The sequence below is a fragment of the Branchiostoma lanceolatum genome, chromosome 17 (genome assembly GCF_035083965.1).
Source record: "Branchiostoma lanceolatum isolate klBraLanc5 chromosome 17, klBraLanc5.hap2, whole genome shotgun sequence".
NCBI classification, from domain to species: Eukaryota; Metazoa; Chordata; class Leptocardii; order Amphioxiformes; family Branchiostomatidae; genus Branchiostoma; species Branchiostoma lanceolatum.
Genome location: NC_089738.1, coordinates 10731906 through 10754915, shown reverse-complemented (window position 1 = coordinate 10754915; position 23010 = coordinate 10731906). Strand labels below are relative to the sequence as shown.

Here is a 23010-nt window from a genome sequence, read left to right as displayed (position 1 = left end):
CGAAATAAAAACCTCGCGAACTTAAATGCATTTACAGTATTACAGAGCGCAGAGCCACAAGTGTTCTGGAACGGGTTTGAGTATTATCGAACCGTTCTGCATTGTTCGTAATTGAATGAAAATAACACTCCAGATTAATACTGTGAAAAGGGTTTAAAAGCATTTTCGTTGTTATGATAACTTCTTTACCTGTACTCCCCTGTAACAGCATGTCTAAAGCATAAATGTCGATCATATCTCGCGTGCTTGTATAGTATGCTTTTGTAAACAACCCGCTGTCCTCAATTAACTTCCTATACGCATGCGCTGATACAACTGACGATATTTCATAGTGACGTCATAATCAAACGATACAAAAAATATGCTTAGCAGCCCAGGGCAACCACGTCGGGCGGTTAAGGTTGCGCACAGAAAATGATTTTCGGTAGTTTTACCCCCTAATTTTCAGATTTTATGGCTTCTGCACCGCAACAGGTTAAAGTCGCGGAAAGCCGTTCTCCTAAGGGGCGTGTGGTTTGGGAAGAAACACCGCCTCATACCCCGGCGGCAAAACAGCAACAACAAGCCCGCCAACAACGTTTAGCCAACCAGAAGGGCCGTATCAGCAACCAATCACCAGAGTCCTTCAGCAACCGAAGATACAAACGGAAGGGAAACAGCAGAAAATTCGTCCAGAGGCGGGTCGTTCTAGTGAACCCGAAACAAGAGGAATTTTCGCGCGATTTAGAAGATGGTGGCTCCAGACACTGGGTTATGCGCCGTCTCAGCGCAAAACCGGATTCCAACGAGGTAACATTAGCAATCCTCACACTTTCTGTGTTTAATTTCTATTGAAGCTGTATACTTTTACATCTAACTTTTAAAATAGTCCAACAAAAAGTATCAAAAACCATCCTGGATAAAATCAAAGCACTCGCAACTTGGTTGCTCACGCAACACAAACTTAACATTCAGCTATATGTAATCGTTGACACTTGTATTACACACATGAGGATTGCAAGAGATTACAGTCATAAGAATGAGGGAATTTTGCTTTACGATAGTACTTCGTTATCTTTTCCACAGGTTTCGGGTGCGGATGGAGTATGTAATACATGTGGGCACCGGTCGGCCTCTCCCATTCTGCAGAGGGGGAGGGTCAGCCCTGACGTGGGCTGGCTAACTGTGAGTAGGGTGGAGGGGAAGAAGTCGGCACGGCTTATGGCCAGGGTGGGGGACATCACATCCAGGATGTCTATGGTGAGTGGATGTTCCTATCCCAAAGAAGTAAAGCTGCTTGTCCTGGCGTTTCTGCGTTGCAGTTTCTGTATGCCTTGCCAGAGGGCGCTTATCCCTGACTCAGACACTTCCTCGGTGTCTGAAAATGAAGGGAATAAAGTCTACCATCTCTGATTGGTTATACTAGCATTGATTCAAGAAGTTGAAAAGAAAGAATGAGCTTTAATAAAAGCAATAACAACAGGCCTTTGTACCCTATGAGCTAACTACAGGTCACCGAGGACAAGTTAATCAGCACACACAAAATACCAACAAAAATTTAAATGAAAGTTCATCTACTTCTTGTTCCTAACACATGTGCAAGGGTAATTTTTGCTAAGAAAGAGAATGTGGGGGACCTTAGGCAGCAATAAATGATAAAAATACCTGTTTTATCAATAACAAGTTGAACATGGTTGTTTTTCCTCACAGGCGCTGAACACTTTTGAGACTGCATTTGACTATGTGGAAGATGATGAGGTGATTTGGTAATCAACATTTGCAAAAAACAAAAGACCTTTACAGAACAATTATGTAAGGACAAGGAATATCAGATTTCATGTCTTAAGGAGGGAATATCCTTAATTACTTGAATTTGTATAATAATCAGTGCTAAGACAAGTTGTAACTTGACTTGATTTACAGCAAGTGTTGTTTTATGTATTGTTTGGCCATAGTCTCCTGATCAGTTTTAAAAGTTTTTGTTTTCCTTGTTTCAGGATTCTCTGGATGATTTTCGTGCCAAAGTCGACAGTATTGATGATGGAGAGGTGAGAATTCAGTTAGACACGATCGCAAACTGTAACAAAAACTAAATGAGATTATTTTCTTATACTTACAAATGTGTGCTAATTGGATGCTCTACTCTTCTAACATTTAATGCATTGAACAAGACGTACGTAATCTGCATGTGGTTCTCAAAGTTGTTCTGTGTTTAGGTTCGTGTTGAGATGAAGACATTTATCGAGCGTTATCGAGAGATGATGGCCCACGTGGAGGAAGTGAATGAAGAGCGTGAAGAGGCGAGTAAACTGCCTGACAAGTGTTTCTGTTTTGTTTACATGTGGAAAACGATTACCTTCATGCACATTTCGTATGACTGGTTTTGCCATTCTCACGATACTAAGATGATACTCTTATACATATGCACGTGTGCTATTCCTAACATACTTTGACTTCCTTACAGACAGTACAAATAATGGTCCCTTTTCTTTGATTTCAGATCTTAATGTCACTCTCAGATGTAAGTATTCAACACCAGGATTCTCTATTTTAAAACAGTCTGAAATTCCCTTTTCTTTCAATTTTTGTGAATGTACATTACATGTGTTAAGTGCATTTTTGTTTTATTTCCTTTGCATTTACCTGCCTACTCTACCTGCAATGTCTGTATTCTATAGTTGATTCTCGTGCAACTCTATTTTCCAGTGGTTTAGCACTGATCATCTATATGACATGGGCACAGTAAGTAGAAATATTCAAATTCTATTCTAAGCTGAATCTGGTTCACTTAAAGATAGACACGTACATGTATACCTGTACACATTAATTATGCTACTAGACATATCATAGAATATTGTATTTCTGTGCTGTCAGATTCTAAGCTTTTTAGTGTCATTGGTACGACTACACAATATCCTCTTGAAATTGAATTAATCACAAGATAACTGATGGGATATCGACATAACAAAACAAAACAAAATTGTTATGTTGTCATAACAGTGATATATCATGTAAGACATTCTAAATATGGCAAAATGTGAGATTCAGCTTTTTTTCTCATTTTGTCTTTCTTTAAGGAATGGGACAACCTTGAAGCCAGTCTTCAAGAGGCAGAGGAATCAGGGAGCACATTTAGGTAAGTTCAAAGTTAAAAATGCTCTTGAACTTGTCATCCTTGACTATGACAATAATCAAGAATTAAGGTTTTCGGTACTTTGTCAACTTTTCAAGTGGAAAAAGTCATATTGTAAGGAACAAAAAAGTATATGTAACATCTACTAACATAATTCCACCAGAGTACATAATTCCGCCACCCTAAAAAGACATCTCCAAATAGATATTGTCCCCCAGTACAATCAAGGATTTTAAACTCCTTGGTATAATGCAATCCTGTTTATCTAAACCAACGTCTGATTTTAACCTCCTTGTCTAGACTGAGCATACCTAGGGGGTGCAGCACTGGAGATCACTCAAACCCACTGTTTTTAAAAGTTGCAGATTTATGTAACCTGGCGAATTAATGTTAATGGAGGTTATATAGAAAGTGAAGAAGTGTGTACTTTTGTTCTAGGGAAGGTCTGGTGACTGCCAAGGTTGCCTCTGAGAAACTGAAGAACATGAATGAACAAATGATGAAGCTAAAACAGCAGGGGAGAAAAATCGGCCATTTGACGATGTAAGTCTTTATCTTCAATTCTATCACTGCACTTAAAGATTAATGCATGCTAGCACCATTGGTAAGGGGTTACAGTCAGGTGGTATACAGTACATGTGTGATGGTCAATACTATCAGCGCGAAACTCATTAAGTTGCCATTGTTAGTAGGGAAACCTTTTCTGCATGTTAGCCCAACCAATACAATAAAAAGGACACAGGAAACAAGTTTTCCAGGATATTTTGTTAGAACCATGATGTCCCTGTCCTTGGTGCTGAAGGACTGTTGACTGTGTTATTAATCCAGATAATCCAGTTTAGTGCCCAACTTCCCACATTTTTGTTCCCATACTTGTCAATCATAGTGAAACCATAGCAAAGTTGTGTGATACACATGTTTATACCCATGCACACCTGGCTCATCATTCCGTCTTTTCAAGTTCACACCATTTATGATAACTTCTTTTGATTGATCATAAATGAAAATCAGGAATTCACATGGCACTAAAATAACTGTACAGTTTGATTATATTGAAAAAGGGGGGGGGGGTAAGTTTTAGGACTGTCTGTTGTGGATTTTTAAGCTCATACATTTCTATCTTGCTTCTCTTTTTACAGGGAAAAAGAGAACCTACAGAAGCAGGTTATCAATGCCTTCAAACAGGGTCAGTATACTTAAATACCACGTTTCACAGTGTATACATGTATAGTGTACCACACACGTATCTGCCCTTTTAGTAATGAAAGGAAACATTCAAAAACATTGCCAGATTGAAAATAGTATAGTACTGGTAAGGTAGTCCTAATGGAATTATTCTATAACTCCAGTGAAGCAGAAGCCGATAGACCAGAGTGAGGGAGCTGTCCTGAAACATGCTGCAGCAGAGGTCAACGACCTGCTGAAACGGATCAGAACTGAGGGAGAGGACGGTCAGTAAACTGTTTGAACCAGTCTTTTAGATGAGGCAAAATTAATGCATTTTGTGTATCTAGCATAATTGCTGGCTAATCTGCGTAACATTAGAATCAGTACATTGTAGTCACTGGCTTTATTACCGCTATGTCCAACGACATCAAACTGTGCTTCTTTAATCCTTGATAGGAGTAACCTTTTGAAGAAACCTCTACTGCACTGAAGTCCAATTCAAATATTTCTTTCAAAGCCCTTGATTCTAGGGATATAAAGTTGAATTTTGTAGTCTTCGCCATTTGTAGCACAGCTGATGACTTAAAGACTGACAAAAGGTACATGACCGAAGCAGTTTATTCAAGCAACTCACAGGTAGAACTACAATGGCGGACAGGGTCACGTGATGTCCCGTGACGTAATCACTGGACTAAATCAACTAGCTGGAACATGTAGGTGGCGCTTGGCATCTCATTGACTGACCCTCATTGACTGTACTTAGTGTTTATCTGACTGTGATCGGATGGTATATTCATGTTAATACAGCCATTGCTGTGTTGGAGGCAGAGCTACAGAAGCTGTTAACACAGCTGGAGGAACAAACTGTCAAGATGAACATGTGAGGATTCACACTATCTTGTCATGTTACGAATTCCAATTATAACCTCAAAGGACATTGTCAGCTGCATGTAAAACACAATCATGGCCATAGCAAGGACAAAAATTGAACTGATGAAACACTATAATATTTTCTTTAATAATCAAGTTAACTCCACTGTTTTTCAAGTTGAAGAGCCAAAAATAATAATCATATTTAATACACAGGATGGCTGCTGAGCTGGAAGAGAAGAAATTGGTGAGTCATGTCTATCACTTTGCAAATTTCAAAATTTGCCAACAAGGCACTGGGACAGTTCATCAACTTTTAAAAGGTCTCAACTTCTTTCTTTTTTTCTTGCTAAAGAATGAACAAGGGCATCAATTTAACCTTCTCCCAGCTGCCTTACTCTGTAACAGATAGAGAATGGGGTGCCAAACAGCTACTTCAGTGTGCTAAAGGTTAAAATGAGCTAGCAGCTTTCCCTACTTATGTAACGTTATGTCCACTGCAGATGTACCAACAAGTGATGGAGGAGAACACCAAGCTGACCAATGAGAAGCTTCTGATGCAAGAGAGGATGGAGAAGACCCTGGATGAGGTGGTCAGGCTCAGAAAGGTCTGCTCAGGGGTTTTACTACATCATTATCTATCTCTTGGTGTGGAGTTTTCCACTGAAGGACATATACGTAAAAGGAAAAGATCGAGCATAAAAACAAGTTTGATTAGATACATTGAATAGATGTTGAAATCCACAGAAGAACTGTGCAATGGAAAGCAAGATAAACAAACAAAGGAACAAATACAGCTTTGATTAACTTTTGTAGAGTAAAGTTCCCAGAGTTACATTTTAGTGTAAATCAATAGACTAAGGTCAGTCATCTATGACTAAGAACCTAAGAACTTATTAATCAGATTGGAGAAAATTCAAATTTTAAAACTTGTACTTTTCAGGCCATGAAAGCCCAGGGTCAAGTTGAAGAATCAGCAGGGATGAAAGTCAATGTCAAGGTAGGATTTCAATCCCAATTTTCATCAGGTTTGGATTTGAATACAAACAGCTGTCAGTACTATCCTACCTATCTTCACTAAGGTAAATACTGTAGGGTACTGAAAACCATGGTACTGAAAACTCAGTGGTAAGTGTATACAGATCACAAGAGGTTTCAATGAATGAAATCCCATCAATTGTTTCCCTTTCAACCTACAAAAAATGTATTCTTTAATTTTTCCTAGGAGGGCAAATGGCAAGATGAAGATGGAAAGTGGTATGAGCCAGCAACGCTAATTGTGATACTGAGAGGCCTGAGGGTGAGGGGTGCAGAGAGTGAAAGGGTAAGGCATTATTAAGGTACTCAATATGTCACATGGCGTGATGGTAGGCCGGGTGTTTGGCCCTGAGGTCCTTGGTTTGAATCCCCTGGTAGCGTGTGTAGTCCAGTGGTTAGCGATCTTGCCTCTGGAACTAGAAGCCCGGGGTTCGATCCCGGCTGTGTCGCTCACCCGGCATGCACGCTACCGGAAAGTGTCGCAGTCTTTGGACGGGACGTTAAGCCGTGGTCCACTGTTCATTATGCTTGTCGAAAAGAGCTAGGGGAATTTCCCCGGTACAATGAACCTGTAAATACTGTACATAGCGTCTGTCTTCTCTGTCATGACCAGAGGAAGATTAGCTCATCTGTTAATTGAATTCATTTGAGCTAAACTGGATCGTGATCACTTTCCTTTCCCTGATATGCCAGATGTTGTGCCCTTGGTAAAGGCACTTTCATGAATTTTCTCTCTTCACTCAGGTGAAAACTAAGACCTATCCCTGGCTAGGTACATCTCTTAGATGGGATGTTAAATGGAGGTCCTGTGAAGAACCCGACACACTTATATGTTGAAAAGAGTAAGCCTTAGGGTGCTTCCTGGTGTGAGTGGATGAAAATGAATCTGTCCAGATATGCAGCTTGTACTCAGTTCAAACCTGGTGTGTTACCTCATGAGGTGGTTTAACGGGTATGAAGAAAATGTAACAGGACAATGCTTCAATCATGTTGACGATAACTTGCAGAATGACAATCAGGGAGTGAATATATGGCATCATTGTGTCAAACAAGTGTCCAGCAAAGCTGCAATCTCTCAATACATAAGTGTGATGAGTTCTTGGTGGAGTAGTAACATTTACTGTGAATTAAGCCATGAGATTTAAAATACGGTGGATATCTCAAGACTCATAGTATTTGTTCTTACAACAGGAAACCAGAAGATTGAAAGTTAAACTGGGAGAGGTGAAGGCAGCTCTAGAGCTCAAGGTATGCAGTCATTTTTTTTATCAGGAAGGTATAACTTGTATAACTTGTCAACCAGATTTTTTTCTTGTAGAATTTGGTCATTTGAAGATGACAATTTCATGCAGCCTTGTTGGCAATAAAACAATACCACAGACCAATGCTTAAGCTTCTCCCTCACTGCTGCCTAACTCTAAAAGCAATAGAGCATTGGGTGCCAATCGGCTACTTCAGTGTGCTAAAGGTTAAACCATGGTTCTAAAAAAGTTACCTCTCAATCTTTTTTTGACCTGTGGGACTAGCTCCCTTCAGAAAAAGAAAGCGCACTGGGAAAATGATGTCAAAGCCATGTATACTATGCCTGATGTTTTGTTACAGGGTTGTTAACACTTTGTAGCCGAGTAGTAGTCTTCTAACGTTTAGTAATGCTTCTTCCATATCATATCACAGGAAACAGAAAATGATGCTCTGATGATCCAGCTTAAGTGCAGGCCCAAAGTGATGAAGTCCAAAGTGAAGGTAGAGCACACAACAACAACAGTCAGGTGTGTTTCTCAGCAAATATAAAGCCTTGTTTCTGTCAGTCTATCTATTTGTTTGATTGTTTGTAGTACCTAGTATATACCCCCTCATGCCATAACACGCCAAATTTCTACAGAACAGTACAAGCTGCGTATCTAGATAGGTTTATTTGATCCACTCACACTGGGATGGATCCCTTAATTAAAGTTCTCATTTGTTTCTTCAGGTCAGAGACAACTGAGATGGTACAAAGCCCGGGAGCATGCAGTCAATGTGGACGGTCAGGACAAGACCACACGTCAGCCTCCCCAGCCAGCAAGGGAGGACAGGTATACGTTAAGTGATTAATTTTTATTAAGTATTTCAAAAGTAAATAATTCTTACTTATGTTAGATATCTGCTCTCCATTTTAAAAGTCATAATTGATAAACTTCTTCATGTTTACAGGATAATGTCTTTGGGCGGGTACCGGTGCCGGCAACACAAGTACACGTGCAGCCAGCTCCCGAGAAGGATCAAAATTTGAAAGTCACTGCTGCACTGACCCAGGAGAATGAAGAATTCAAACAGAACCTGAAGATGACAAAGAACAACCTGGACCATGCGTTGGAGGTTTGTTGAGACTTTACGTCCCCCTCCGATAGGACGATGGGACTCTTTTCCAGTCGTGTCAAGGTCTGGGCGCAAACTCAGGCAAAATTTGAACCAGATGTGGTGAGAGGTGCACAACATAGTCTGTATAACGCAAACTCCTGCTGTCCAGGATGGCCCCTACCTAGCCATCAAGCTTCTAGGGGCTGACCGGTTACGGGCGGCCGCTATAAGCGCAATTCAATCAGGCTACGCATAACACTGCACCACTGAACACACATTTCCCTTGAACACAAAAACCAACTGAAGAAAGTTTGATTGGTGTGGTTTTCATTGATTTTGTTATGATCCAGGAAATCGAGAGACTGAAAGCTGAACTGGAGGACCTGAAGAGTCGCCAGGGTCAGGACCAGTACTACATGGGTCCTGATGCTGGCATGGTGATGGACATATCTGATGATGAGGAGATAGAAATCATGCATCAGGACTACACTAGAGAGGACACGCAGAGTCTACACACCATCCAGGAGTCAGAGGTGATATCACACAAAAATACAACAGATCTTTTACCAAGCATTATAGATTAAAGACTCTTTTTTAGTATGTCAATATTTCTAATTTGAAATTTGAAAGGAAGAAATGCAGTCTGAAAGGAGGTTGCAAGGAGGATTAAATATAAAATCCTTCTTCCCTTGGCCTACAAAGCAAGTTAAAAAATCAGGTAAATCAGGTTCTGAGTATCTTTGTTCAAAAGTGAACTGCACTTGAATAGAAACCAATAGAGGGCTTAAGGTGTTGACACGTCTTAGCTACATGTAGGTTTGCTTGTTACCAATCAAATTTGTATGCTATTTCATGGCGGGTTATCAGTTGTGTGATTCAGATTTCTGTCAAACCAATTCCATGAAAAATGGAATTTTTGTGCCGGTGTGTCTGTCTGTGTGTCCGTCTGTGGTTGCTTCCACATTTTGTGGTCAGCATACATGTAACTCAAGAACCACTGGATGAATCATTATGGGTAGGTATTTTGGACAACAAAGGTCAAGGTGTGTGACCTTGTGCCCCCTGGTGGTTGTTTGCACAGTTTGGAGCTGCTGCCCCTGACCAGAGTGGCCTGCGTGACGGCCGAGGTTCTACCCTGCCCACCAAGTCACCCTACCACCCCGAGTCTCTCCTGCCGGGGGGAGATGCCAGCCCATGTCCACCCAGCACTGCAGAGAGAGATGACAGCAGCAGAGGTTAGTCTTCTCTGGATTTCTAGAACTCCAAACGCATTATACTTTGAGTTTGATAGGGAAAAAAAGCTTTTGGTCAGGTTTGTAGCTGTGAAGATATTTCTGATGACATGACATTGACTTGATTCTCAGCACCATCTTAATATCAAAATAATAATCAGTTTTATGGACAATCATAATCAGTTTTTATAACGTCATATAGTTCAAAAATTATAATCAGTTTTTATAACACCAACACTCTCCAAAAACACATTATAATAATATTCTCAGGGTAAACAAAGGGCGCATTGGAGTAAGAATGTTCTGTCTGTCTTTGCAATCACATTGAAAACAAACAATGCACATACAAAGTTATTGTAAATAAAAAGGAGACCAGATTTTGAAGAAAGTCTCTCTTTCAGAAAAGGAAGTGTCAGTGCACCTGATTCAGCCTGACAGCCACCTGCCAGTCCCCACCCGCAGCACCACCCTGATGAAGCGCCTGTCACATGCACCCGAGGAACACCTGTCACCTGAGGAGGAGCCCAGTCATGAGAATCTGGTGGTGGAGGAGTTTCTTGTCAAACACAAGGTGAAAAATGTCTTAAAGGCTATTAAGATTCATTGATTGATTACTGTCTGACTAAGTGCCTAGGTCAGGGACTGGCCCCTTGCTGAGACATCTTCATAATGTTCCTTCATGTTGCATGGTCCATATATTCTGCTGCCTCTAAACTCAGTACCCTGTCTTTAATGATCTGATCGTTCAATCACTTGGGGAGTCTTTCAAGGGGTCTGAGAATTGCAAAGCCCTGGTTCATTGATTGTTTGATGAGCATTTATACAAAAAGATGCCATAAAATGGTCGCTGAGAGAGTTTGACGAAATGTTTTGATCCACCTGATCAAAATTTGGTCTAATGTATGATCAAAATTCTATGTTTATTCAAGTAAGAGTGCTAAAAGTATTATAATCTAAAATTTTATGTCAGACATTATTCGTTGGTTAATATTATTTCGCCTTTGTTGAATGTACATTTTTATGCATTTGCAAACATCCATTGAATATACCTTTTCTCAGATTGCTTTCAAGAGAAGACTTATCATATATATATAGGTCAGGTGATAAAAATACACATTGAAGACAGACTCAGATGTAAAAACCAAAAGTGTTGATCTTTTTTGGCCACACCCCAGGGGCTAGCCTAATACTAGACTATAATCATAGTACATCATTTGAATTTCTACAGGGGGTACAGTGTGACCTGCAGCCACCAGTTCTGCAGACAAGGAGAACATCGCATCAGACAGGTTCAGCCTCTCGGCCCAGCATTTTTAGGAGCCAAGGTACATATAAATTTCCCACTTACTGCTTGCATCGGTATCCTCTAAATACGTTTCCAAGAAAATAGATCAAGATGATTAAATTTGATTGAATTATTTAGAACTTGCTGAAGCCAGTATACCCTGTATTGTTCTATAGCCAGAGCTTGACAGCCTCCCTCATCAGTTTGCACTAGAAAGCTTTAAGTAACATCCTCATTTAAATGTACAACTCACAGACTAGTAAGCTGGAAAGAGCATACGCTATGCACATGGGAGTGGTAACTCATGGGGATGGTACCCAGGCTTAAGTTTAAATTGAAAAAAAGAGCTACTCCTGTTACAGTAACACATTTAGCAGCACAATACTGTAAAAACAGTGTACATGTAGACCTGACCAAAGTGAATAAATTATTGTCACAGGTGGCTTCCAGGAGTCTGAACAGTTGCTGCATACATTAAGGGAAGAAAACAAAGGGCTGGCTTCCTCTGATACCATCCCAAGGTGAGTTTGAATAAGTGGCAGGCAAGTTTCAAGAACATTTTTTTTAGAGAGTAGGGTAGAAGAGAAGACCTTATGTCCTGTTAGAGACATTGTAAGATTGGGTTTGGGTTCAAACTCCAGACATTCTATATTTTCTAAGTATTCTTAACCATAGCAAGGAAGAGCAATTATTCAAATAGCTACTGTTTTCTTTTAACAGCAGTTTGAGAACTTGAAAATCCTCACTACTGGGGCTAAGATGCCTTAGACTTTTTTGTGAGTATCGCCTTCTTTGGTTTCTTAGGGCTGCGAGAAAATTCCTGAAGTCAGAGACAGCTACTGCCATGCTGAATGGGGAGGAGCCAACAGTGGTTGAGTGGGAAACTACGGCCTCACTGAAAAGGCTACAGAGGAAGGTACATGTAATCCAGTAAAATGTCTGTAGAAAAGCAGCGAAATGCTTTCAGATGTATCGTGTTGATTGTCGGTCTAACATTGCAAACTATCAATGCAAGAGTTTTTTCTAAGTTAATTGTTATGTTGGCTACACCCCTATATGTTCCGACACCCCTTTGTTCCAACACCGTATATGTTCAGACATCCGCTCAAACACTAACATAGGGATGTTGTAATGTAGGGGTGTTGCTGTATATCATTGTGTGAGTTTTGGCTCCGGCTTGTTCATGACATCTTTCTAGGCACTTTTATCAGGCTTTCTATTTTGTCAGGTTTCTTTCTTGTCAGCCAGCCCAAAAAAAGCCTGATAAAAGTGCCAAAAAAGATGTCAAAAACAAGCTGGACCAAACCTCCAATGTTTTGTAGAGGAATGGAACAATAACAGTGTTCTCTTTTAATTTTCCCCTTCACAAGTTGGATGACATCACTGCCCACATCTTGGTCATGACAAAGGAGGCCATGAACTTTGTGTCAAAGGAAGGAGGCGCCATGAAGACAGCAAACTCCAAAATCAGGGGGAACATTTCAGACACATCACTGGCAGGGGTTCAAAATGAGGATGTAAGCATGCAACTGTACTGTTTGCCTTTTTTATTTCAACCAAAACAAAAAAGTACTTTAAAAAACATTACGTCCAAGTTTTGGTCTTCCTCTAGTTTTAGGTAGGAAATGTCAATAAAAGACAATTCCTTAAAGAAATGATGTTGATTATTGACTGAAAAAATCTCCTTCTTCACACATAATGAGGCATTGTTTGACAGAGTCATTGAAAACTCTTTTACTCTTCAGGAAGATGCGCTGCTGATGAAACACCCAGCGCTGATTGGAGGAGCAGGTTTTAAATACAGGTAATGGAAACTATATTCCACTACAACTGAAGTTCTACTGAAAAAAAAAATTACAGTATAATTCCGTGCACAAATGTATATGATGCATTTATCAAGTTGAAGTTATCAAGCCCTCAGATATGATTTGCGATTATGTTGTCATATCTATTAAACTTGCATCACATGGATTTTAAAAAACAGTCTTAATGGCTTTTTCAGTGCTTAACTGCTGTATAAGTAGATGCCCGTAAAGCTTGAATATTTTTTTTGTCCTCTAGGGTATCGCAAGCTGGTGCAAACTGCATGCAGCTAACAGAGAAAGATCCTGAAGAGGAGGAGGCTGCGGCAGAGCCTGGTGCGGCCATGAAGGAGAAGCTGAGGGCCCTGGGACAACATGCTGTGGACGTGTTTGGGACTATGATGAACCTTGCTTATGCTACCGTCAAGTATCAGGTATTGATCATCTACAATGACATTGTATACATCTTAACCTTCTCCCTGCTGCCTAACTCTGTGTTGGGTGCTGGACGGCTATTGTGCTAATATAATCGATCAAAATATCTTCTGTAAAGACAAATTAATGTAGTTTCATCAGGTTGGTAAGTCACTGAATAATAAAGTCTTGCACACAACCAAGTGTTTTATTCAGTGACCGTCTGTCACCTTCCTCAGGGCAATTCTGACTGTTTTTTTTTGCACTGAAGTTAGGTGTCGCTGCTAAGAGATGCAGTCCCAAATGTAACTTCCCGAACCTAGTGTATACCAAATGTGTTAGGAAAGTGTTTTGAGGATTAAGCTATGCGTTGAATCATGCAATGAGAAAAAGTAAAGGTGGAAGGGAATCCAAAAACTTTGTAGAAAATGCAAAAAATGTGGAATGTAACCTTATGTATCTTCAGAACTATCATAAGGTTAATCTCCAAGCAGATGTAGCAGTTGAGTTTGTTCTGAGTCTATTTGGTGCTGTTTTTCTGGAGCTGGTGTTTTGTACGTTTTGCAGGAGGTATGCACATTTTACAGAAACACCCAACTGACACAGCAAGCACCTCAAGAAAAAGTACAAAACATCTCCAGATGAAAACATATGAAACACAGTGTCCCCACCTGACTGCTACGTCTGCTTGGAGTTTACAATTGCTGCATACAGTCAACAGAATTATCAGATCATTGTCATTCAGATACAGTATCAATCCTTCATTGCAATCAACACAAGACTTGACCTCTCTGTAATAGTGTACACAATGGAGATCTCCAGACTTAAATGTAAATACTAGCATATCCCTATCCAGGGAATACCTCCCAAGACTGGCTACATGTAAACAGTGTGATTAAGCACCAACCCCCTGCCCTGTGGGCTTATTCTCGGCCTTTGTTGTCCCTTTATCCTGCGTATTTAACAAGTAGAGCGGAATATCACCTGTATCAATCAATCGGCCAGGTGTCTAGTTACCGGCTGTGTTGTTAGGATTTGGGGTCAGGACCTACTCGCACCATGGTTTACTGTACAATGCAGGTCACTCTTGTTAAATGATCTTTTAAGATTTAGAAATCTGTTAAGTGAAAAAGGAGAAACATTGTAGAGCAAGAATCGTTGAGTGATCATACACTTTCATGCCAACTTTATTTCCGAGTGAAAGAAATAAAACACACCACCTTTTCTTCATTTGATGAATGCATTACAATAGAAAAGGCCTAAATTTGGATTTATGATTTAAGTAAAGGTATTTGAACACACTTATGATTTTAAGACTACAAGGCTTAGCACGATTCCCTGGTCTTAAGAAAATGCATACATGTTTGTAGGACTTTTACACGTACGCGTGTCAGTCTTCAGCATAGCAACCGCACCTTGAAATTAAAGACCATCAGTCACAATGAAAATCTCCTTGTGTTACGAGTCCTGTCAACTCGTCACATATCACTTTTCTCTGTTGGTGGGAGATTTGGCGTTCCAACATTGCACAAACACTTTCCTAGACGTGATCACTTAGCACCATGCCTTGATTCTACATATTGTGTATGTTCGCAACTCTGTAATGATTTAATCTATGAGTTGAGAGAAACAATCGTTTTGAGGTGGTTCGTCCAGTTTGGGCCATTATCTTCACTGGGGCACCAACAAGGCAAGCCTTACAATATATACATCATTAGAGTCGGGGCTTAAAAAGCCTTAAGCTACACGGCATTCCATAGCAACTGATCAACATTTGTGAGCTGGAAGGATTATGTGTTGTAACTACTTGCAACAGTTGGTTCAAATGGGAGGCTGTGAGTAGACAGAGGTAAGTTTTTTTCTCAACATTCAATGTTCCATTAAGCGTACTACAGTAAGATAAGTCTTGTTGACAAGTGCAACTGAATGTTTCTATTAGGTCTGTCTGTTGAAACTACATGTGAGACTACCATAGGGCACCTAAATGCCTTAATTTTCTCTTAACTTAGTTGTCATCGAACATTTTCCCCAGAGTTGATTTTGAATCCTACCACATATCTTTTTAGAAATCTGATTTCTGTAGCAGCCAGCTGGTAGCACCTGTTGTAGGTTCATTTTTGTTATGATTATAACACAAGAAGGGGATATTTTTTGACTCACTTCTTGGTTGTTATCAATCTGCTCATCCTGATGTGCAAGATAATTACTCACAAGGTGTTAAAACTAATTGTTTTAGGACAAAGGTTCTTTATCTTAGTCTAACAAAATGTGCTCATTACCTTTTAGGAATGGGACTAGCATCATTTGTATTGCACACATTTGTGCATGATCTTCTTTGTTTGAAAAGGCCATTTACAAAATGATATCATCGATAGTAATTGCATTACATGTAACTGCATTCATTTTCACTTTCATAATTATGGCGAGAGTTTTTCAGTACCTCAGCAATTTGGTGTTTTCAGCCATGCAATTTCTGGCTTCCATTGTCATTTTGGACAGTCAGCAATGACTTACTAAGAAGACACCCCTAGTTTTACTTGTCAACTTTTACAGATTATAGAGAGATCTTTATTGACACAACATAAGTACAGCGACTTTCGTATTGAGGGCTACTACATCTATATCTATATCATTATACAGTAGCACAACAATCCTGTCTTTGAAGTCGAAGCACCGTTAGACCCCGGGTACGGGTCTATGACTAATAATAAATCCAAGGTCATGGTTCAGAGGCAGAGAATTGTGACCTTTCTTCTGTGTCAAGTGGGGAGGTGAAGGTACACCACTGTGCTAGCACTGAGATTGGTTCTGTGTAGCAAAATACTGATTCTTAACCTTTAGCACATGAAGTAGCCATTTGGTACCCCATTTTCTACAGGTTACAGAGTTAAGCAGTAGGGAGAAGGTTAAAAACAAGTTTATACAGAAGGGGTTGTAGTCTTTTGGAGAGGGTTTTAAACCTTCGGTTCATGTTCATTGAGAGACATGCCTTGAGTAATATTGCTCAAGGTAAGTCTCTCACCCACCCACACTTTTGTTATATTGAAAACTTTCAGACTGTTTCTTATTGACTTTACTGTAAATCCATTTGATATTGCGGCTGGTAATTTTAGCAGTTGGGGGAAAGGGAGTAGTTCAACAAACATCACTGTCTCAAATGTTAGTAATCAAATATTTGTGATGATGAAATTTTAGCGATTGAGTAGTGACTGTTAAAGTAGCTAAAATAAAGTTAGTAATACAGTTAAAATTAAGAATTGCAGTAAGTGCATTACATCATGACACAGATTACTGGTATTGTGTTGTAGATACTGGTGATGACCTTGCCCTTGATGTTGTACTTTCTGTGTCCACAGTTCCAGGACTATGTGCACCTGCACAAGGTGATGAAGCCCAAACACAGGCAGCAGATGAAGGAACTAATGAATCTGGTAAGTTACAAGCACACCATTAACCATTAGCCTCCATATATAGAAGGCTCTCTGGGCCTTTTTTTGGCTTATTATACACTTTCTGCTGATGACTTCTTTTTGTACTGGGTCCTTTGTGCAGCCAGCTCGTAACCATTAGGCCTGATCCCACAAACAACCCAGTACGAAAAGAAGTCATCAACAAAAAGTGTATCATAAGCCCCAAAAAAGGCCCAGAGAGCCTGCTATGGAGGCTAATTAATCATTACCTAGTTGTTAATGAGTATGCCAAAGAAACTCCAAGAGCTAAGGGAGCTCACAAGACGAAAGACACAGTGGAACAGGATGCAGAAATACTGAATACAGCTGCAGGATGTTTCTATTACGGCAGATGCAGAAAACAGTGGATGATGATGCCATGTAATGCCCATGCTCTCCATGTATTATATTAGGATAAAAATGTCAACAAAAATATTTAATTCTAGCACTGTCTGGAGTAGCTTATTAATTGATAGAAATCAGAAGTTGCTCATTGAACAGTATAGCGTAAAGATTCATATGCCTAAGATACTAAGTTATGGGTTATAAAACTGCCCAGACATTTCAGTTTTATCATACCATCATTCATCTTAATACTTTGTACTGTCTGCACTTTAAAAACTCAGTGAAATACATAAACCTAAATCATGATACAACTGTTGCATAATGTCAAAGATGATTCTATACTTTGTTGCCATGATTGTTTATCCATTGTATGATTTGCAGTGGTGGGTATTTTTAATGCCACTGTGTACTTAACAATTGTTACAACTTCTGTTCTCAGCTGGAGGTAGAAGATGATGATGATGACGAAGATGATTTAATGTACAAAGGCTCAAGGAGAAGATCATCCATCCTACACAAATACTTCCTGGTGAGTCTACTGTCTTTTAATAACTAGCCTCTACATGTATTTTTTGGTCATTTACGTCCAAAGCTGTAGAGAATTGCAACAATGACCAGAAACTGCACTTGGATTACTTTCATAACGTAAATTGTTATAGTCTCTGTCAGGAAAATGGCTCAATCAGTTTTTTGGCAAGTGCAGGAAATGTGAGGTTTTCATATCCAAAAGCAAGACTAAAAAGACGTTCATTTTGAGTCAATAGTCACATGAACTAAAAACTCAATGTTGTCATTAGTCTCAATCATATTACTCCCTTCATTACAAACGAAGCTCAGAAAAGGAGGAATTTTTAACACTCTAAAAAAGGATGTTAGCTTTGGACCTTGAGACAAGGCAAGTTAAAAATAACCCACAACACAATGATAATTTCTTCCCATTCTGACATACACCCCCCTCCCCCAGGACAATCGTATGGAACAGAGGCTGAGGAAGACCATGCAGGTGAAAGGGCTGAGAACCATGGGCAGTGGCTTCAAACTAGACACTCCTCCTCGGCCAGCCACGGATTCCCAACAGGTCCTACTTTTGATACCAACTAGCTGTAGAAAAGATCTAAGGCTTGATTTAATTCCCTGTCCTCATGCACAAAATATAGGCTACCGGCATTCTGTTATTTCTAAGACAAGTGAAATCTTGTATAGATTATCCCTGCCAAAAGATACAGTAACTGTAAATGCATTGAAGTTTACAATCATTATGGCTTTAATTTCGCGATAGGTAGCAAATGGAGTGTTTGCGATGGTTTTAAGTTTGTGTTTGAAACAATAGTAGTGCTACAGAAACACAGGCAAAATGTTCGCAGTGGTTTTAAGTTGGCGGCAAAGAGCTCACCACGAAAACCCGAACATAATACCACTACAAACATTTCTACATTTACAGTACTGCAAATTTAGTTATTTTTACAAGGACTTGATCTTGCGGTTCTTTTGTTTTGAACTTAAATACCCAGGAACCCAGATTGGTGCTGTCCAAGAGCTTTGTCCAACTCCGCAGCACGGTTTCACGCGTGGGCACTACAGCGTCGGATCACAGGCATGAACTTGAGATCCCCAAGGCCACAGCTCCTAGGGCCGGACTACCTGTACTAGTGGTGGGGCTGGGCAATAGGAAAGGTACTAGAACAATACATCTTCAACTTACATGTATAGAGCTGTGTACCTAAACCTAACATCAGGACCGGTACAGAGGTTTAGATACAGGTACAGACCTCAGTACCTGAACAATCTTACAAATCTATATGATTGTATTCTTCTGAACTTCATCAATAATAACAGAAACATTGATTAAACTATTGACAACTTGTCAAAACTCCCTTGGCCTTACTGTCAAAACTCCCAGCTCGCCTGAAAGATCTGCTGCATATTAGTTACTAACTCTGTCCCTAGGTGTCACTTTGGTCACGTTTGGTGTTGCATGAGGCCATGACTGGCATGAGGCTAGGAGATCAGTCACCAAATAAGCATATACAATGTTACATGTACTTGGTGTAGATTGAAATCGGTACAGTACCGGTACTTCATGATCTGACATTTTGGTACTTAATTGATTTTCATGGTACAGTACCAGTGTGTACTGTGTACCGGTACGCAGTCCTATACATGTACATAGAGGTTTTTTGTTGTTCTGTAATATGAAAGTTTTTGTTCTGAACAGTGGCACATCCCCCTCATACTTCATGACCTAGGAGGCAGATTCTGGGGGTGGGGGGAAAGGAGATGTTTATGGGGAGGTGGGGCTACTAGTGAAAGATTTAAGTAGATTGTATGTTTGTTAAACATCGACATCTTTTTCACCTATATAGCAGCTCAAACCACCTATCCACCGGCCAGGAAACGTAGTATACAACCATGGAGGGACAGTCACCTCTATAAAATGACTGCCCTGGACCCAACATACAGGATGGCCAAGCCAGGAGCAAAGGTCGCAGCGACAAAGCTGGGCTCAGGATTTGCTGTTCCAATGAAGTTCAAGGAACCAGAGGTGAGGTCACAGATGTAGTACACATACATGTGCTTAGAAACATACCTAATGACAATATATGACAACTTTAATTGAAACTTTCAATGGATGTTGGTGAAGAGTAGCTACGTGTGCAGTACAAGTGACTACCTCTTCATTAAGACCACCTGGCCAATGTGACAACATTTTGGTGGCCCCTTAGAGTATATTCCACATTGACACAATCACTAAGAAACCTGTCTGTAGTGACCACCTGTCTACATAGACCAGATTTTATCGGTCCCCTGAGTGGTCTTCTTGGGCAGTTTTGACTGTATTTTTGAAAAATGGCAATATTGTTCAGTTCAATAATCTTACTGATACTTAGAATTGGAGGTCTTTTCATACAGTTCTACTGATGAACAACAAATAGGCAATTACAACAGAGAACCCCATAACAAATAAGACCTCCTATATCAAAACAATAGGAGCTATTGTCTCTTTTACATCAACCTTGTCTTGACAATGTCTAATTTGTTTCCCTATTGGGATCTCTTTATTTGCATATCAATTCATAGTTCGTGATTAAAAACTACTGTTCAACATATCTTGCTCAGAGTCACTGACGAAAAGTAGTGGATGCTACTTGAAACGTCTGACCGTTTCCAAAATCATATCCAGTTGCTTGAGTAACTGTTATTTGGCATATTGTATTACCTGGAAGTCTAACCTTCATCAACGTAACTGTGTGCTTTGTCTTCTAGCCTAAAACATTCAGCAGGCCGATGAGGAAGGCTCAAGTGAAATCTCGACCCAGGGAAGTGGAACCCCACCTAGCGCTGGCAGCAGGACTGCCTTTCCCCCTCCCAACTCTGAAGCCTACTCGTCATGGTCTACAGGGCAAACGTGCAAAAGGCACCCTCAGTACCTCCAAGGTTCAGGAGAACAGGGACCAGGGGACAGTTCTACCTCTGCTCTTTGTGACTAGCAAACAGAAATAACAACACAACTCAGTCATAATAATGCCGAATTGGACCTGCAATCATTTAGACAACTATGCATTGTATACATGCGTATCATTCCATGAATTACTTTTTTATGTACCTGTACAGATATTAATGCAACATGTATCATGATGAAAATATTTTGCAAAGACAAGAATAAATCAGTTGAATACATCATATCTATGTAACATAGTGTACATATTGTCAGCCAAATTTTGTACATAAGAGCAATAAACCATTGACGATGATGCAAAACCAGACTTGTCTCTCAAACTGTATGTGGTCCTACATTCTTGCTCGTCAATTTGTAGGAATGATGCTAATACAAAGACTTAGCTAACCTAAAGTTGCTTGAGTTTTCACCGTAATAAGGCCGTAAAAAGTGGGAAGAAAGCATCTCTTCAGCGGTAGTAGAGGTAACGCGTTGCAGAATAAGACTGTTTGCCTAAAAAACCTGAGGCCCTAGGCTCAAATCCCTTGGTATGCCCCATTGACATTGTGCCCTTGGGAAAGGCATTTAACACAAATTTCATCACTTGAGTTTACTTTTGTGAAAATGAGTACTTAGCTTTGGCTAGGGATGTCCCACGGATAGGACATTAAATGGAGCTTGTGTTTGAGGAGAGACACACCTCGAGCACGTTAAAGAACCTACGACACTTATTGGAAAGAGTAGGGCATGTACCAGTACCAGGCATGCAGCACAAACAAACCAAAAAAACGGCTTATAAACTATTTAAGTAACGTCAAAATGTGCCTTCTGTTCTTGGCACTGTATCTTTAAATGAGTCTCACCAAGCAATGACGTAAGATTAAAATTGTTTTATTGGTTTAGGTAGGTGCAACATTTAACTCAATGTTTATATGGGGTCAAATCAGAGCTCAGATCAAGTGTAGAAGTGACATTGGATGGCATGCATTGTGTGCATTCACCCTACATACTCTTGTAGCTTTCATCATTGCTCTGAGGAAGGAGGGATGGAAAAAGAAGGGAAGGAAAGAATGGGGGAAGGAGGGAGTGGGGTTTAGAGGAGGTATGAATTAGGGTATGAACAAGAGAAGGGTGATCGAAGAGAGGGGATAGATGGAAATATTTTTACGCTCTCGGTTAGGGTTGTCTTCACCGCACCACACAGTTGTGGCGCTCAGATTTGGCCTAAGAATTTTGGTCTTCAGCCCAGAGGCACACCTGTTTGAGAACAAGGGAAAATGCATTGTATAAGTGGATATTAAAAATGTTTGCATTTCCTACTGCAGTCAAGAAATGCGGTCAAGAAATTAGCTGGTACCATGTGTCTGAACAAAAACGCTACCGTCTGTTATTTTGGCTGTTAGGATATGGCTCAAACATGAGATGAGGAACAGTAAAGCAAATGAACAAACACTTAGTGTCTCATTTGAGTCGAAAAGTCCTCAAAACCGTGCAAATTGTCAGAGTAAATTCACACCAGACTTACCAAAAAGGCGCGCCGAGGTCAAGTGGTGAAAGGGGTCATGGGATGGGAATGTTCCACTCACTTTACGCGACTCAAATATCTTTGAGCTTCAAATTGGGACGATTTTAATAAATTGAAGATTAGGTATATACATTGAAGTAAAATAAATACTTATCATATTATCAAAACAGATATTGTAAGTGAAATAAAGTGATTGAATGGAACATTAATTAATGCACTCCCCCTGAAACAATCAATGGTAATACCCAAAGTTCACTGCAGTTGCGCGCTCAGATGACCTTTGCCGGCTGCTCGAAGGAAACGAAGACGACGAAACAACGCTGTTTTCTCCATAATTCTGAGGTTTATTTCTGGACATTTATCGGGTCAGGATAGTTACAGTCATGAGCTTGCTAAGAGCGACGTTAGTACTAACATCACAGCAGTGTAAGCTGGCCAGACGGGCGCAAACACAGGTTAGTAACACCGTGGTTTCGTGATCAAGATCATGTGCTTGTCAAAAAACGTGTGCGTATTTTCCAGCGTGCATTTTCTCATTTCTATCAGGGTTTTTTGTCGGTAATTAGAGTATGTGAATCACGTAGGTACTTATATGTTGTTCTAGCTCTTTTAGGTCACCTAATCAAGTATAAAACGAAGGTATCGTGGTTGTCTCGTTACACATTATAACGCGTTACGCAAGGAATCTGTTTCTGTTACATGTTCATAAGGTTGCAGTGCGTTAACATCTCGCAAGGGGGCGGTGATGCATGGTGTATCAGATTTGTTTATTGTTTATTTCACTTCTCCAAAGCTGGAAGGCATGGCGGAACAGGTGTACCCCCGCAGGGGTCACCTTTTCAAGGCCACCATGCCGATGTAGATTGGACACTTGCTGTTTCCCTAAACCAGCCAGGTTTAAACCCCCTCAATGGTAAATTGTATGCCTACAACAAAGTTTTGATTGCTCAAAAATTAAAGAAACTGCCCATTCATATTTTTATTACTTTGAATGT

General features: G+C 40.1%; 1 protein-coding gene and 1 long non-coding RNA gene across 4 annotated transcripts; one reads left to right on the top strand and one right to left on the bottom strand.

Moving 5' to 3' along the window:
- Positions 1 to 335: 335 nt before the first annotated feature.
- Positions 336 to 20816, top strand: LOC136422938 (myosin-7B-like). Of its 3 annotated transcripts, none has more exons than XM_066410865.1 (35): positions 336 to 789; positions 1066 to 1239; positions 1690 to 1737; positions 1977 to 2027; positions 2196 to 2279; positions 2480 to 2500; positions 2686 to 2721; positions 3057 to 3115; positions 3551 to 3655; positions 4252 to 4298; positions 4462 to 4563; positions 5087 to 5159; positions 5366 to 5396; positions 5653 to 5757; positions 6093 to 6149; positions 6375 to 6473; positions 7379 to 7435; positions 7862 to 7956; positions 8160 to 8262; positions 8381 to 8545; positions 8878 to 9060; positions 9609 to 9762; positions 10161 to 10330; positions 10988 to 11084; positions 11484 to 11565; positions 11849 to 11960; positions 12415 to 12561; positions 12790 to 12848; positions 13106 to 13280; positions 16617 to 16691; positions 17494 to 17583; positions 18019 to 18132; positions 18566 to 18728; positions 19421 to 19596; positions 20319 to 20816. In XM_066410865.1, exons 1-35 carry the CDS (start codon positions 454 to 456, stop codon positions 20553 to 20555), a joined length of 3882 nt encoding a protein of 1293 aa, XP_066266962.1. In that variant the 5' UTR covers positions 336 to 453; the 3' UTR covers positions 20556 to 20816. The 3 variants fall into 3 exon arrangements, with proteins under 3 accessions (XP_066266962.1, XP_066266960.1, XP_066266963.1); XM_066410863.1 differs by having other exon boundaries at positions 337 to 789; positions 19418 to 19596; XM_066410866.1 differs by lacking the exon at positions 8381 to 8545 and having other exon boundaries at positions 337 to 789; positions 19418 to 19596.
- A 549-nt stretch (positions 20817 to 21365) lies between these two features.
- Positions 21366 to 22069, bottom strand: LOC136423158 (uncharacterized). The gene is made up of 2 exons (XR_010753719.1): positions 22016 to 22069; positions 21366 to 21747 (listed from the first exon to the last, which is right to left on the bottom strand). It is a non-coding gene; the product is annotated as an uncharacterized lncRNA (long non-coding RNA).
- Positions 22070 to 23010: the final 941 nt, after the last annotated feature.

Excerpts from the sequence above, each read along its gene's own strand:
- LOC136422938 (XM_066410863.1), top strand. The coding sequence starts at position 454 with ATGGCTTCTGCACCGCAACAGGTTAAAGTCGCGGAAAGCCGTTCTCCT. Across the intron at positions 8,263-8,380 it reads CAGCCAGCAAGGGAGGACAG|GATAATGTCTTTGGGCGGGT; the intron begins GTATACGTTAAG and ends TCATGTTTACAG. Across the intron at positions 16,692-17,493 it reads TGAAGGAACTAATGAATCTG|CTGGAGGTAGAAGATGATGA; the intron begins GTAAGTTACAAG and ends TTCTGTTCTCAG.